Genomic DNA, 16607 nt, shown 5'->3' with positions numbered 1-16607 from the left:
TAGCCATTTATCCAGTCCGCCTCCAACAATTCTAAGCTTCTACGGAGGCTGCTTCTTGGACTAAATGTCTTTTGGAGGCTGCAAACAGGGACAATTTACCTAGATAACATGGTCCCCCAAAAGGTTTGGAAGGAATTCCTGGCCATGCATGGTCTCCACATATCAAGAAATATCCTGGGGGTAGAGCTTTGGGTATTTTGTCATTGTATTGTAACTCGTTTGACCATGTACTAAAAGTTATGCAGCGCTGATTGGTTCTGTCAGATCCCAGGAGTTGGAATTCTTGCATCGGGATTGGGCTGATGCAATTATCCAACTGGTTCCTCGAGCCCTTTTGACCATTTCGGTTACTGTGGTAAAATTTAGAATCGAGTCATCCCTTTCCTTTACCCATCCCCGAAAATCAAAGGGGCTCAAGTATGGTACACCAATTAAGCATGTTTGAAAAGGATTTCCCACCCGTGCCAAGGTCAAAACAGAAATCAGTAGCCCCAGTCTTGTTTGTCCATGTGAGCCAGATATTAGTGTTTCCATGGAACACTCTATCTTTCGTGAGTTAGTTTTAATTTCACGGCCCTTTCCACCTTGGTTCGAGATCTTCTTCTTTTCCTGTGGGTCTGAAAGATTTTATATACACATAATCTCCAGGTTGTGTATTATGTACACAGGAGCTACCCGAGCTCCCCTCCTTTCCCCCTTTGTTTTCCTTTTTTTTTTTTTTTTTTTTTTTTTTTTTTTCTCACGGTTGCTCGCCCTGCTCTGCAGGCGCTCCAGATGCCTGCCTCTGCAGCAGCACTTCTGGTTTAACCCCTTCTTAACTCTGAATGTGAATCTGCTGCTTGTTGCCAGTGACAGCAATCTCTTCCTCCTTATCAATATCTGATAGGACAGATATAGAGGCTGCTCCTCTTGGAGGTACTTGTGATACATAATTTTCCTATCTATCTACCTGATTACTGATTTTTAACTTTAAACATCATTTCCCCAGTATCACAACCTGAACAACATCTCTCCATCTTAACTTTCCGTTTCTCCCTGTCCTTTTCCAAAGCCCAATTTAAGGGATCTGGCGGAGCTATATTAATTTTGCATTGCATCTGTCACTCCGGGTGGTTTCTTAAAGCGAAAACGTATCTGCATACTTCATATTTCATCTCACTTCCCTTCCCTTCTTAAAAAATAACATTAGTTGTAACATAATATTATAATCCAATGTCCCATTAAGTGGCCACTTCGCCCCATCTTCTAATTTATAGAGAGGCCACCATTGATTACAGTACTTAATTAGGGTTCTCTTGTAATATTTCCTTACTTTGGTTTGTTCCCATTTTATCTTCTTCTTTTTAACCACGCCTCCTCAAATTCCTCTGATACTCTTTTTTACAAATCCTTTCCCAGTTTTCCCTTTCTAACTTCCCGGAGGTCCTCCGGGACTTTGTGGCTTACTCCACAAAGTAATCGTTTTATTTCTGGTCCCAAAGAATAACCGATTGGGAGACTATAATTTCCCCCCCCCCGCCAGAGTTTCGTAAGACACCCCGAGCAATATCCGCCCCCCCACTGGTACCCTGAGTGGCTGTAAAAGTGGAATTTACACCGAGAGCACTGCCACAATATCCACGTGAAATACCACCTGTAATATACAGTTACACTCCCACAGGGCACACAGGGAAACCCCTCGTTCTTGTATCTAGATGCACATTCTGCATATCTTATTAGAGGCTCGAGTTCTGCTATTTGGCGTAAAGCTATCCACTGCGGGAGGGGTAGCCGGACCCTCCCCCACTTTCTATGCCGCTTAATGGTTACACACAGACAAGACACACAGGACGGCTCCGGCAGCTCCGGCTGCTATGTTGCTGACGGAACTGACGCACGACACACAGGGCAGCTCCGGCTGCTCCGGTTGCTATGTTACACACAAACAAAACACACAGGGCACTTCCGGCAACTCCGGCTGCTACACACACAGAAAAAACCACACAGGACAGTTTTGGGCAGCTCCGGCTTATGCTGACACCCAGGGCAGCTCCGGCTGCTTTGCTGCTTACAGGACTGACACAGACAATACACACAGGGCAGACAAACATAGACGCTTCGTCCACCTCCGGCCGCTCTCCTCGCGGAGACACGGAACCGCGGATCAGGACTCCACACTCGCTTCGTAGCTATGCTACGTCTCAATCACACACAAACACTTACACACGGGATCCCACACACTCACACTGTGGTTCCGCTTACCCTTCTCCTGCTTCTATGGTAGCAGGTCCGTCCTGGCTCCCAAAACTTGAGATGCAGCGGAGACCTGGTGGGTTCGCCTACCCTTCACCTGCTTCCCTTAGCAGGTCCGTCCTGGCTCCCAAAACTTGGGATGCAGCGAAAACCCGGACTCGCCCGATCCGCTCTCAGGATCGCTAGCAGCCGCTCTATCGGTCGACGAGCCCCTTGCTTGCAAGCCCTACCTACCAAGGGGAACTTCGCTGTGCGCCAGACGTCTCTGCACGCCTTACCAGCAGCCCCGGGCCACGCGTACGACTTATAGGCCCCCAAATTACGACCTATAGGCCCCAAAAATTACAGATTCTAAGCATACCGTTTTCCGCAGCCTGCACAGGTTGTTGTCTGTTCCTGCAGTGAGCGGGCAAGAAGCGGAGCTCCTCCAGGCAAGTGGCCTGGGGCGCCTAGGATATCCGCCCCTCAGCCGATCCTGCAGTCGAACAGACGATCTCCTGCCTGGCTCGCCAAATTGATACGCGGAGAGACTCCACAACTCGTAAAAGTTGTAAAGTAGGTATGCTTTTATTCAGCGCTGAGGTGCATCGGGATCGCTCCTTCAAAGTATGCACACCTCAGTGTCGTTTTCCCGCTACATTTATCCTCCAAAGTTACACGCCTATACATATTCATGATCTATCCCCGCTTCGTATTATAATGAGCTAAAAGGTCCTTTGCACATGCGCAGTGCCTCCCCGAGGTCATGGGTGAGGGTCTCAGGATGAAGTAAATGAGTCTTCCTCTTGTGGGCAGGGGTCTTCAAGATGAAGTAAACGAGTCTTCCTCTTCTTAAACTTTTCACCTTTGTCACATCTGGATGCCCCAGTGATTACACAAGTAGCTGAAACCAGCCATATCTGTCTGTCTTTGGATTAACTGATAAGTAGAGAAGAATGAGAAGGAACAGTAGAATGGGCCAACTGATATGTAGATGTGGTGAGGAGAAGGAGAAGAATGGTAAGGAGGATGGGTCAACTGATAAGGAGGATGGGCAGAAGAATGGTATGTAGAAGGCAATTTATGTTTAGTGGGGCCCCTAAATTCCACAGCCTTCCAGGCGCTAGCGTTTCTTATATCAAGCCCCCTTGTATCAGCAAGGCATTTCTGTTGGAGGGAAAAATGGTTTTGTGTTAAAATACTTTGACTTCTAGCTTTATTGGATCATCAAGGACTAGTAAGGATCTAGCTGTGAAATGGGGAATCCTAATATTAATTTTAAAAATGCTACTTGTTGCTTAGACTAGCTTAGCATTTAGTAAGATAGCTTGCGTGTAAATTGTTTGATCTCACACTGAATCCTAACTCCATTGTTTACAAGTTTGTAAAAAATAATACTAAACTATATAATAGACCTCGATTGTAGCATTGGATAAACTAACTGAGGTTAGAGGAAAAGAAACCCTTGTTGCTGCAAGCAGGAATTGATTTAAAAATAATCTCCATCTCTCTAAGAGTGTTTTTGAGGACTTCTGAATGTAGTTTAGTAATACTTGCCTTGTCTCTTAACACACTTGATAAGGTGCCTTCCGTAGGATACTCTTTATGATGGAGTCTTTCATAGAAATTTGGAGTGCTTTTTGACTGTTTGAGGAGTCACTGTAGCATCTTTACCTTGGTGTGAGTGAGCAATGACAGAAGGGGAAAAGCCACAACTGTGGGTTAATAAATATAACACAGCAGTTAATAAACTGTATTCCTGCAGTGTTTTGCAGTTCTTCTATCCACTGCCATATGCCTCTCCTAACAGTGGTCTTGGAAGCCTCAGGCTTGCCTGTTGCTTTAATCTACAAAATTCTGCTAATTGCTTACTCTTACAAGCATTCCAAAATCTGTCTCTGATGGCACTAAATTTGCATGATGCTTGAGAGGTGCAGGAGACTCAGTTGGCCTCTAGAATTTGTATATACTTGGAACAGAGATCAGGCATCATGTCCCAGCAATTGCAGATAGATAAATGACAGATTTAGACCTTAATGTGGTGCATTGCCACCTTTGTGTTGTATCGCTACACAGCTGTGAATATGTACTTTCCCTATGATCAACAGGACCAGAGGGAAAAGGAGACTTGTGTTTTGCTGACATCATAGTTCTAGAAATGCCAGAGATGACGTCTGGTGGTAGTATTCAGCCGTGCTACACATCCAGGTGTATCAAAGATCATCTTCACAACCTAGAGTGACATTTATAGGCTGAATTTAAGTGAACAATCTCTTGAGTCAGCACTTTTTAGGTTGTAATTAGCATGCTGTCTGCAAATGACTGGCAACCAGAGATGAGATGGGGATTTAAGTGTTTTTTCCTTTTCTTTTGCTTTGCATTTCATTTTTACCATTGATAACTGCTGTGAATGCAGTGAAGCTTGAAACACAACTTGAAGCACAATGATAATGGAATCACCAGTAATGGTGTGTCATGTGAGCACATAAATGTGGGTTATTTTGCTTGGCAGATGATGAATTTATATGTCTGTTTGGGGAACATAGGAGTATTTTTGAGCAGTGTAGCAGTGGTTTCAGTTGATGGATTGCAGATCCTCAGTTCATTTTCCCACTTGAATGAGAGTAATTCTCTAAATTCATAGTGCTATATTTTTCCTGCTTTGGAGCTTTCACCTCATGCAGTCCTCTTGACAGCAGAAGTTTGTTTAAAGTCCAGAACATGAACTGCACAACTCTACCTCAGTAGTCCAGTACGTTAATTTTTCATAGGGTCACTCCTTCTCAGAGTTGATATCAGAAGTTAATTTTAATGTGTTGGCAGGCTGATAAGTGTCATAAATGCTGAATAAGTTCAGAGAGTATCAAGTGAACTGTTTATTTGTTTATCACAGACAGCTCTTACAGCCTTTCTTGAAGTTAACTGATTTCATAGGCTTGTCCTGGAACAAGATACTGCTCTGGGGCTTGCATTCGCTGTGCTTATAGTTGACTTACCCACACATGGAAAGAAGATGCTTGCAAAGAAGATGCCCTTTCTAGTCTCTGTCCCGCTGAGAATAGCACTTGGTTCAAATCAAAAAAGCCTCCTCCTCCCTCCCCCAGTGAGGGTGGAGGAGAGCTGCTGTGTACCTCAAGTTCACAGAACCCTTTGTCTCTCTGACAAAGCACTCAGCTGTGTAGGTGGGCTCTTCCCATCACTGATTTACCCTGCATGTTTGTCATGACACAGACAGAGAGGCAGAGCTTTGTTACGAGAAATAATTGCCTCAGGTTTGAGGTTTATATATATTTATTTTGGCTTGTTCCCTTAAATGCCTAAAAAACCCACTGGTGTTTTACAGTAAGAGCTGTCACTTCTACTCATAAAGCCGTGGTGTAAATGGCTCCATACTGCAGTAACTACATTTAGATGTATTATCTACAGAAAGCCTTTCTGATTCAGTCCACTTATCCTACCTGGCATTTGGAACTGTAAGCATTTTTTTATGTCCGTGTGAAACAAGGGTCCTGGGTCCTTATGCTAAATATGGATTAACAACTTACTGTTTCTGCAGAGTAGCAAGAGACTAGACCCATGTGTTTCCCAAGAGCTCTGAAACATCACCCTTTTAATAACCTTTTTCGTAAAGGGCTCCTCTTCTGTCCAAACATGCAGTCAAGTACATGAGTGAAAAGTTTGTGCATGCTGCTGTTCTTGCTTGAGATAGTATGACACAATGGATTTTTATTTTTTTGAGGCGAGAGCTCAAGAGGGACTTAAGGAGGCATCTGAATTCTGCCAGCAGAGCATCAAGATGATGTATTTTCCCTGCCCTATAGGGAATAAGTAACTACGTCTCTAGTGGGAGGATTATACTAATCGGAAGTGCTGGTTGTCACTGCTTCTAAAATATGCTTGAGAGCCAGTCTTTTGCCTTTGCAGTTTTGTCTTTCACATTATATAACAGACACTTTTGTAAAAGCACCCTAGGGCATCTTCTTGCACTTTCCCTGCTCCTCCCAAGTTCTTCCCACTCAAAGAGCCTCAATCAGTTACAGAATATTTCAAGTAGTATGGTTTGTGCAGCAAAGGTTTTTCTCTAATTCTCTCCCAGACAGATAAAACAAGGTATCTTCTAAATTGGGAGTGTGGTGCCAGTATTTTTTTGTTGTTGTTGTAGGAGGGATTTTTTTGTGGTGTTGTTTTGGTTTTTGTTGTTGTTGTTGTGTTGTTTTGTTTTTTAATGAGGAAAATGGCCTCTGGCAGACTTGCCTTGTTCTTCAGAACATGTTTTCTGTTAAGTGGTGTGGCTTCACCCAGAAACATGTTGAAAAAGGAGACAATGCAGCAAGGATATTAGCTATGCATCACTATCTCCTTTTTTTAAAAGCAGCTAATGGCTTATGTTTATAATCTGTAAGTTGCTAGTGTGATATCCTGGCTGAGCAGGCTTAATGTTGATAGTTTGCCATTAGCATTGCAGGAGAGGATGTTTGAGGGTGGCATACTTTTCCTTCAGCTGTTAGTTTGTCTGTTAAGAGTACTTCACTAAAACCTATCAAACAGCAAACACTGGTACAAAAATATACTTGACTGTAGTTTAAAGGTAATTATGCTGCTTTACTTGCTGTAAATTAACACACCTGCTAAATTTTAAAGGCCAAGACATGAAATGGAATGTGAATTTTCTGCCTGTGAATGGTCTTAACTTACAAGGATGTTTCTTTTTCTTTTCCTAATAGAAATACACTGTGTCAAGAATAACCTACTGCTGTCAAGGTGGTTTTGTTGCCATTCTATTTGACTGGTAAGAATAAATGAAATACTGGGTCAAATTGTTGCAGCTTCTTGCAAAGGCAAGAGCAGCTTTCCCTGTTGGCTGCTCTAACTCTCCCCTAGCTCGCAGTACTTGGTACTGTGGATCTTCAGGCATCCCAGGCATGCCTGTGAGTCCTCATTGTACTTGGTCTGAGTTCAGAGGTGAGTGCAAGGGTTACCCAGCATAGTTGAGTTTTGCAGACTTTGTGATACCTTTCCTTCACAGGAGGAAATGCAAGGCTAGGATGCATGTGAGCCCTGGTTTGTGCTCAGGGTGTCTCCCTAAATTGCTGTGCTTGACCCATGTGTTTTGTGTTGTGTTTTGTTTAGGGTGCTGCAGTGATGCAGTGGCCAAAATTCTGCTACTATATTCTGCTCCCGTAAATGGGTTCAAAACCTCAACACTGCTTCAGTTTAAAATTTTGGGGGTGGGCTACACTGACTTTTGGGTTCAAATGTATGTGTTGTGTAAGGAGAGAGTGCTCAGGAGGTGAAGGGTTTAAGCTGGCAGGGAAATGTCTTGTAGGGATGGACAAGCCCTCTTCACCTCTCCAACAGCATCTTAAGCCTGCCAAGGAAGCTGTTCTTCCTGACAAAGCTTGCCAACAGGAAAGGGAGCAATTGCCAGAGCTGCCTGTACAATGAAATTGGCAAGCTGTCCCCTCAGTGGATTTGCTCTTTGCCAGAGCAAGGAGCCTAAGTTGCTTCCCTTCTGCATGGCCATCCAAACTGGCCCTGGAAGGGGGAGCCATGTTAGCTGAGGTTTGCGCCAATGTGACTTAGCCCGGGGGCCTCTCCATGCTCTGCGTCAGGCTTTTATTTCCAGCTTCATGGCCCAGCATTTCTAAATGGTGCTGTCATGTGGACCTGGTAAAACACCTGGGAGAGGACTGAGCTGTTCTGCCTTGGCACACTGGGGACCTGTCTGAGAGAGATTAGGAAGCTCTGTACATAGGGGCTGTGTTTGCTAGAGGAATGAGTGCTGAAGGGAGAGATAGAGATGAGTGCATGGCTGTCCTTCAGCCATGTCAAGGTTTCCTGTCCCTCTCATTCTCTCCTCCCTTCCCTGGCACATAGTTCCTTTACTTTTCCTTTGTTTTCAGTAGTGCTCAGCTATATATTCCTTCAAGTGAAGCTCTGTAGGCCGCTGTGCCCATGATGCAGCACTCCTTATATAAATCCTTAGTAAACCGTATGAAATTCCCTTTACTACTTTTTTTTTTCAAGAAAAGACAGTTGTCTGCTTTTTCATTCATATAACACTTGAAAATACATTTGGTGTGTTAGATATTTACAGCTTCTGCCTAAAATCATATAAGCAAGCTGCACTTGAAGTGCTTGGGTATTTTTTGCAATTCCTAATGGCCTTGCTTCAGCTCTGTTTGGAATTAGAGTGGGTGTTTGTAGTTTGCTGTACAAGTAATGGCTGTAGGTGGATTCAGTAATAATGGTAATTAAGTTTTTCCTTTCAAAAGTATTCCCACAGTCTACATCTTTCAGCTTGATGCCGTTGCCAAGCAGCTTGTTTACAAGCAGCAAATCTCTCTGAAACATAAAGGTTGGGACATTGCATTTGAGGAAACAGGAGAACTATGGATGTTGCAGGAAGACAGTGAAGCTCCTCTTCAGTTGTATAGACCATGTGATGGACAGTGGCAGGTGAAAACTTTTTTTATGCTAACGTCCTGAATATTTTGTGTTGTCTTGAGGCCATAACAAAAATGGAATAAACTATGTTCTGTGAAAGCTAAGTGGCACACTTCTCTATGTCTTGAGATAGAGTAAAAGTCATAGATACACATCTCATTCTACTTCTCTTCTGCATATAATGCAAAGCTGCTGAGGGCTTTTTACAAATACTAGTCTCTTCTCTGATAAAGCCAACATCTGGTGTAGCAGGATCAAGTAGAGCGGTTGTCAGCCACTGTACCCTGCACTTTCAACCATTGTTTGTGCTTTCTATGTGCTACACCTGAGTTGTTAAAGAAAACCCCACCAAAATCCCTTTGCGGTTTGCTTAGGAATGCTTTCCACACAGCATTCCCTATGCCTGCCTTTGGGGACTAGGCATTCTGGGACCATTAAGGGGATTCTTTTTTCACTGAGAACAGGGAGTCAGAATTGAGGGATGTGCTGTCAAGTTCTCTGTAATAGCCTATTCAACAACTGGAAGCTCGTTTTTTAGCTTTGTAAGTCCCTAGCTAATTATGGTATAGTTGTGAAATGGTTTCAAATGAACCTTCTAAGTATCTTTTTTTGACCATTATGTGTCCCCTTGTGGTATTCCTTTTCCTCACAGAGTAATAAATGGGAATCCGTTTTCTCTTCCTTCAAGCTGCAAAACTTCCTCAGCAGAACACATGTTCTCAGACTGCGACTTTCTATTGCAGTCCTGGAAAAAAGGAGCCTAAAAGAGATCTTGGAGGGTTTACGCTTGCTTTCCTTTTCACTGTACTCCTCTGAGAGCTGCATTTTCAGTGTGTTGTGAAACATGAGATTGCATGATATTTTGGGAATAATAAAGAGTGTCGCTTCTTTTCCCAGGCTGTAACTGATGACAAGGGATTACAGAAGATGACAAAATATCTTAAAGACAACTGGGTGGTGTTTGAAGGTGAGAAATCTGGCCTAAAGGTTCAGGAAACGCAGTTTTTACAGCTAAAGCATAAAATTTAGGAGCAAGATGAGAGTTCAGGTCAGTTCAGGTGGCTGTTGAAGTCAGTCTTTCAGTTTTCTCAGTTTCAAGCTCTGTCTGGTATGGAGGTTAGTGCAGATCATGAAGTGTGTTCAGGTTACTGTTATCAAAAATGATGTGGGTATTTAGATGTGAATTGTAGCATTATAACTCTTTTGCAAAGAGAACTTATCACAGGGATGTATGTAAACAGCCTATGACAGAGCAGCTGGAGTCTGTCTTACTGCTGTAATATCGAATATTGTTGTTTGTCATCTTGTCCTTACCTCGCAAGACACTTTATCAGAAGTACAGGGGAGATAGTAAGAATGGAATAGCCATGGGAGGAGCAGCTTTCCTGTAAAAATGGGCCATTTGGGTCCAACTTGGCAAGGCAGATTATGTGGAACTTGCTGTAGCTGGAGGGTGTGACCCTGGATGGTATCCCAGATGAAATTGCTTGGTATCAGGGTTCATTCATTTTGTTCTTGATTCCTGCCCCACCCCCAGTCTCTGGCAGAAAAATACTAATTCAGAAGCACCCTATGGTTCTAGGATTTTTTGTATTTAAAAAAAAAACCCAAACCAACACCTAACTTTATTTAGAAGCTGAAATTATGGCAGTGGTGGCTGCAGGGTAGCAGCATGTGCTAGTGGATGTCTCATTATGTATTGAGAGTTGATTAATTGAAATTTCTTTCCTGTACTTTGCTAGGAGACTAGGAACCTTTCTTAAAAAAGGCATTACAGTTCCCCTTGGTCCTGAGGTCTTTTCCTTCTGATCATATGTAAAGATAGAAAAGTTGCAGGAATTTGCAGTCTAATGTAAAGTCTCCTTAATATTTAGTATTGGATGGTTTAGGGGGTAGATGTCATTAAGTTGTCATTAAGTTGATATAGTCTTTGAAATCTAAGAGGAAGTCAGGTACTGCTTTGGAAGAGAGACTGTTTGCATGTAGATGTTGCAGTCTTGGTAGTTACAGCCAGGCAGATAATTAGAAGTGTAAGGTCTTGAGTGAAAATGAGACCTCATACTTACAACAGAGAAGTAAAAAGAGCAGGCGGGGGGAAAAGGTTCTGAGTGTAGTGAGACGGCGTAGCAAATGCTGTGAAACGTGGTAGCTGGCTACATCTGCAGCTGGGAAAGGGGGACTACTGCTCAGATGACAGTGTCTGTTATTGTTAATTAGTAACGGGAGGTTCATTTGATGAGCACTTATTCCGCTGCATAATTAGTGCTTGAAAAGGTAGCTACTCATTTTAAAAAAGGTGATCATTATATTGTTTAACCCAGTCTTAATGCCTGCATATAGTCATTTTATAAACTTGTTTCACCTGATTGCTGATTTTGTAGGATTTATGACACATAGGTCAGTCTTGAAGTACTTGTTGAACAGTTTGACTTTCTCTAATAACTGATGTCAGAAAAAGACAGAGCAAGATTTAGTGCAGACTGATCAAGGAGAGAGTGGCATGGATGTTCAAACTGAGAGGACACAATTTATTCTAGGGCCAAAAGCCAACAACTAAATTGGTTACATAAGACCCTCAAAAGTAAAAGCATGCCCTTTGCTGTGCTCCAGCAAGGAAAAGTTGTTTTGTTTGTCTTCCAAGAAACAGGGGATGCTGCATGTATATTACTGTAAAGTAGCACACCAGCTTCAGGAACGAACCCTGGCAAATACTGGATTGCCTTCCATTTATCCTTTAATATCAAGAACTTTGGAAAGTGGGAAAATGCAGGAATACAGAGAGACCTAGAGGTCGCTGACTTTATCAGATACCGTTTAGAAATTTGGACGTAGCCAGCTAGTCCAGTTCTCTGTTCTCTGCAGAAACAATCTGATTGGGGTATTTAAATAGCAGTTAGCTCCCTGTTAAACTTGTCTAAACTTAGTGTTGGAGATGGTGTGATGAATATTACGCTGAATTCACGGAAGGTGTAACAAAACTGGGAGTGAATGCTTAGAAAATGCATATGTGCTGTAGGACGTCACTATTTGAATTCTACTTCTTTGGGTTTCTTTTAAGTTAATATTCATGGAGAGAAGTCTAGGAGAGAAGCACAGTTAGGTAGCGTACACCTTTGCGGTGCTTAGATCTTGGGGAACAACTCAGTGGGATGTCTAACAATAAGATGCAACAGCAGTTGTTTTAAAAACAGAAGTCTTGAAGTCTGCAGATGTCCTACGTGTAAGGAGAGCTGTGTGTACTCATTGCGTCAATGTCAGATGCTTGTGTGTGTATGAATTTTTTAGCTTAAAAGTGAAGGTTATGCTTAACTGTGTGGATGCTGAACAGAAGCTTACCAACACAAACCAGGCTTACACAGTGTAAATGCTGGTATTTAATGAAGTGGATAGGACCACAGTAAATGAGTTGAAATGCCACTATCCAGAATTGCAGTACAGGAAGTAGTTGATGAGACCATTAAGAGAATCAACACTTGTCTTGTGTTGTTGCTTTGCCTGATTGTAGGTTTTGTTGGTGCAGAGAGCTACTACAGCAATCTCTACAAGGCTTCATTTGAGGACATGGACACCTACCTACAGAAGAAAGAGGAAAAGTTACAGCGGAAGAAAAAGAAGAGGCAGGATCTGCAACATGGTGCAAATGGACAAACAAAAAAGATGAAGGCTGAAGAATCATCACTATGATACTCTTTTTGGCTTACAACTTTTGCCATGCTGAAAGGAACTGATCCAACTGTGGACTGGTTTTAAATGTAAAATGAATTATGGAAGAAGACTGGTTTACCCTTTTATTCAGATTTGGGTTTTCAGTTAGCGTGATAGGCCAATATCCTGCTTGCAGCAGATAATGCATTTACGATATGCCTAAGCTTCTAGCAGCATGCAGGTGTTAGCGCTTCAGTTCTAGAAATCTCTAATGCATGATATGTAAATCCTTGAGATAGTATTTTCTTTGAAACGGGATTTTCTTTTTGCCTACTGTGTTCAGGCTTTCTTCTTGAGGTAGAATTATGCTGATTAAAGTTGATGTGATTTTTTTTTTTGTTTGTTTGTTTTCTTTTTCTTTTAAGCTATTTAAAAGGCCTATTAGTTAATGTAACTAGCTTGGTGTACTTGGCTATGGGGGAGGGAATGCAGGAAAAATTCTTGCTGCATAAGGAAGGTTTTAGCTGAGACATCGTTATCTCTGTTTTTACCCTTTACCTTGCTTTTATATGGCTTTAGCTGAGACATCATCATCTCTGTTTTTACCCTTTACTTTCCTTTTATATGGAAGCTTCTAATTAATCTCTTTTCACTTGTGGCATATTTCTATAGGAAGAAGTATGAAAATAGATTTTTATATCCCAGAAAGTAAAATGTGTCTGTCAACTTTGTGTTACTGGAATGTCCTTCTATTGCAATATGATCCTAGTGTGTCTGTGAAAATTATTTGAGAGGCCTATGAGCAGAACTTGGACTGCATTCTGCTTTTTTGCATGTTGCAGTTACCCAAGAAATACATCTTTTTATCAGTAGGAGCCTTATTGGATCACTTGTTGCTTCATCACAGGGCAGAAGATATGCATTCATCTACCAGGTGGCATCACGTCTATATGGAATATAATGTACTTCATAAAATCAGGTCTAGGAATCTGTACAATCCATTAAAAGTACTCAGAATTAACCGATGAACCATGAGTAGTTTTCTAGGTCTCTTTATAGTTGTCCTCTGTGGAGTATCTGGACACTTAAACATTCTGTACTCAAATTTTAGTTATTCTAGAAGGCATTGTTGAGATGTAACTCGTTTTGAGAACATCAAGTGTTCAGCAGTGAAGCGGAACTTGCTGTTTATGTCCACTCAAAATTGCAGTCTTGTCCTTATCATGTGTCTCAGAGGCCACAAGTCTTTCTCATGCTGTAGGATGTCACATGGATTTTCATATTTCTTCTGTTTGGAAGCGACCCCATAAGATTAGAGTGTTGGGTGTATTAGTACAGAGCCAGTGCTTCAGCTCCAGGGTCTGATTTTGGTGATTCATTCTAAGTAAAGAATCTGCCTTGGCAAAGCTCTCTTTGGACAAAAATTGTAAAGTGTCAGGAGTGGTATTGTCAGTTCTGGTTAAAAGTCCTAATTCTGGCAGGAGCTTCCTTGACAAGAATAAAAGGTGAAGTAGTTTCTACTATGTGTATAGTTACATAATGTAAGAATGTGGTGTCATAGCCACAGAGATTGTGATCTCGTATAGCAATTCAGCCCCCTCTGTTCAATATCTACCTATCAGGGATCTGAAGCATCTTGTTCAGATATCACTGAATCAATTGAGTGCTCTTGGATTACTCTAGGTCTTGGACAGAGAAGAAGAGGGTATGTGTGGGTGAGCAGTTCTACCCCCCTTGGGTGCAATAACCTTTTATTAGAGAGTGCTGAGATAAACAGACCTGGCTTTACATAATTGGAGCAGATGCTTTTGAGCTGACTTTGTCTTTCAAGAGACTGCCTGAACTACCAGGCTGGCCTGGTGGAGTGGCTTACTGGCTTTCGTGGCAAAGATCTAGCCTAGTGTGAGGTCCACCTGAGTGCCTGAAGGCTCTTGTGCTATATGGAGTCCTTGCTGTTTCCCAGAAGTTGGCTTGGATAGTCCTGACTTGTACTGTTGATGATCGTGTTCTCATACATATGGTGTTCTCCTTACTCTAAGAAGGTGGTGTCTGTCCTTAGCTATGCTGCATTAGAAGCAATTATTTCTGCAGAACATCATTGGATATGCATACATATGGGATGTCAATAAATGGAGCAAATGCTTTTCTATATTTAGGCTGGGGATGTGGTAAAAGGCTTAAACTTGGAGCTGAAATGCAGATGTGAGCTTGGTCTGCTGACAGTTTGTAGCCTCTCCTCCAACAGAAGATGTTGAATGTCAGTAATGGAGCTCAACAGATTTCCTGGTAGTTAACCTACATCCCATGCTGATGAGAATCCAGGATTAAGGAACCCTGTAATTTCAGTCTTGTGAAGAACAGTTGCATGTGTAAGGTGAAAAGCTTTTGACTCTGGTACAGTACACTGGTATGACATTGGTGATGCATATTTTTCTTGGTCCTCAAGAAAGGGTGAGAAATTGCCATCTGAAATACTTTATGATATGGGTGAGAGTGGTGACTTGGGAGATTGAGGTACCTGCTGTATGATGGTGGCCGTTAAAACTTTGTGGTTCTTGTATTCATCTAATTTAAGAGGGGGCTCTAGGGAAAGCAGTTGGGGAAGCAATTAAGGAAACCCCAGCCCCAGGGTGTATAGCTTTGTGGTTGTCCAAGTGAGGAGTTTGGTCGTGTACAAGTTCAGTAGTACTGTCTTGCCAGAAACAGGACAGTGCTTGCACTGCTTGTGAACTGGACAGGACAGAGGAAAACACTCCAACTAGTGGGTTTTTTTGCTAGCTGTTGGTGAAGAATTGATTCTTTACCCAGTGTGAATCTTGCAACATTTGTGAACAAGTTGGAATCTGCAGCCCGAGTTTGTACTGGATCATTTCTGCATGTCACGAGGTGACCTTGTTTTTGAGATGGTGGTATGAGCTAAAGGCAGGTCTCTTGTGTCATCAAATCATTATTTTAGCCAGGCCCTCTGAGATCTTGAGGGCTGGTCCCAAGAATTGCTCTGTTGCTGTTGCCTGAGCATGCGAGGGATGCTGGAGGCTCTAGCATGCCTCTCCTGCAGGGCCTGTTCCCTATGACACTCCTGCTCACCACAGAGGCTTCTGCCCAGCCCTGCCTTCTTTTCATTAGCTTTGATGTTGTGTGTTATGAGTCCATGTGCATAAACAAAATCATTTAGTCACAGAGGAGGAAAATCCTCTGAGCACAGGACAGGTAACTGCTGTCACTGGGTTGATCCCAGATCCTATATGGGGTTTTAGCATGAACGCTGATACTGTTACACTTCCAAAGGATAAGAGACTGCCATGTAATTTCTTATCCCCAAGCAATATTTATCCCCAGCCACTTTTGCAGTGCAGGATAGATCTCAGCAGTGATCTTTCCTGGCTGTGGAGTGCTCCTGTGATCCTCACCCTTCCTGCTGTCCTGGAAGAAACCCAGACTTTCTTCCAGCGCTTGAACTCATGACCGATCATGGTGTCAGGGAGTGACATGGGATGTGCTATCTGGCAGATAATTCAGGCCTGTTTGTTCTTTTTCCTGCAAGCTTTCCTTTCCGATTCCATTTCATGTTTTCTTTTCTGTGCACACAGTTCCTGAGCTAACGCTGTGAGCCCCTGCGTGTCTATGGACTGCTTTGAAGTGGTCTGTGAAAAGTGATCAGAGAAAGGAAACTTGCTGGAAGGTCTAAATCCATTGCAGAGTTCCTACACCTTGACTGGAAAATGGTCAGACACACGCAAATCATTAAAAAGAAGTGAATACTGCTGCTACAGAGGAAGACAACTCTCCTTTCCCTGGTATTTGAGCTATTCATCTCTAGTGGTCCAACCCGATGTTGCTTGCTTGTGTTTATTTTCTGGACTTGGACTGAAGCATGTATGTGTGCCCAGCAAAATGGGGATGGGTCAACTAGGGAGTAATTTTATTGCAGAACTGGGAACTCTCAAATGATTGCAAGGGGTATTTGTAGGCCACCTAAGTTCACCCCACACTGTGCTAGGCTTCTTTGTGTTAATTGTTTGGCTCCCCTGCTTCTCTCCTGAGCACTGACCATCTAAAAAAGCAGAGGAAGGGTTTCTTTTCTGTAGCATTTTAAACCAAAACTTATACTTCCTACTCCTGTTACTGGGACTTCACTGAAAGCCCTTCAGCAAGATGTTGTTGGAACAGTGACCTTTTATCTGTCCCAGCAGGAAGAATCCTAATAAATGTGCCCCATCAGCATGCTTTAGAACAGCCCTTACATTTTTAACAAAACTTTGACAGCAAATTTACTATATAAAGTAAAATGTTCTTTTCTTAAA

The 16607-nt window shown here is 42.5% G+C and overlaps 1 protein-coding gene across 5 annotated transcripts in view; it reads left to right on the top strand.

Annotated features, from left to right (window-relative positions):
• The window catches only part of WDR4 (WDR4 tRNA N7-guanosine methyltransferase non-catalytic subunit), a gene marked incomplete at its 5' end in the record, with an annotated part of 27307 nt that extends 10700 nt beyond the window's left edge, over nucleotides 1-16607 (top strand). For 3 of the 5 annotated variants that reach the window (XM_080613478.1, XM_080613480.1, XM_080613479.1), the window contains 4 exons: nucleotides 6936-7000; nucleotides 8487-8670; nucleotides 9556-9625; nucleotides 12164-13180. In XM_080613478.1, coding sequence (XP_080469604.1) covers nucleotides 6936-7000; nucleotides 8487-8670; nucleotides 9556-9625; nucleotides 12164-12342 — 498 coding nt within the window. In that variant the 3' untranslated portion in view covers nucleotides 12343-13180. Of the gene's footprint in view, nucleotides 1-6935; nucleotides 7001-8486; nucleotides 8671-9555; nucleotides 9626-12163; nucleotides 13181-15893 lie in introns of those variants that run through there. The other 2 variants (XR_013956445.1, XM_080613481.1) reach the window with 2 other exon arrangements.

This window comes from Psittacula echo (assembly GCF_963264785.1).
Source record: "Psittacula echo genome assembly, chromosome: 3".
Lineage (NCBI taxonomy): Eukaryota > Metazoa > Chordata > Aves > Psittaciformes > Psittacidae > Psittacula > Psittacula echo.
The sequence above is the reverse complement of the archived record's forward strand: the minus strand, read 5'-3'. Positions and strand labels throughout refer to the sequence as shown.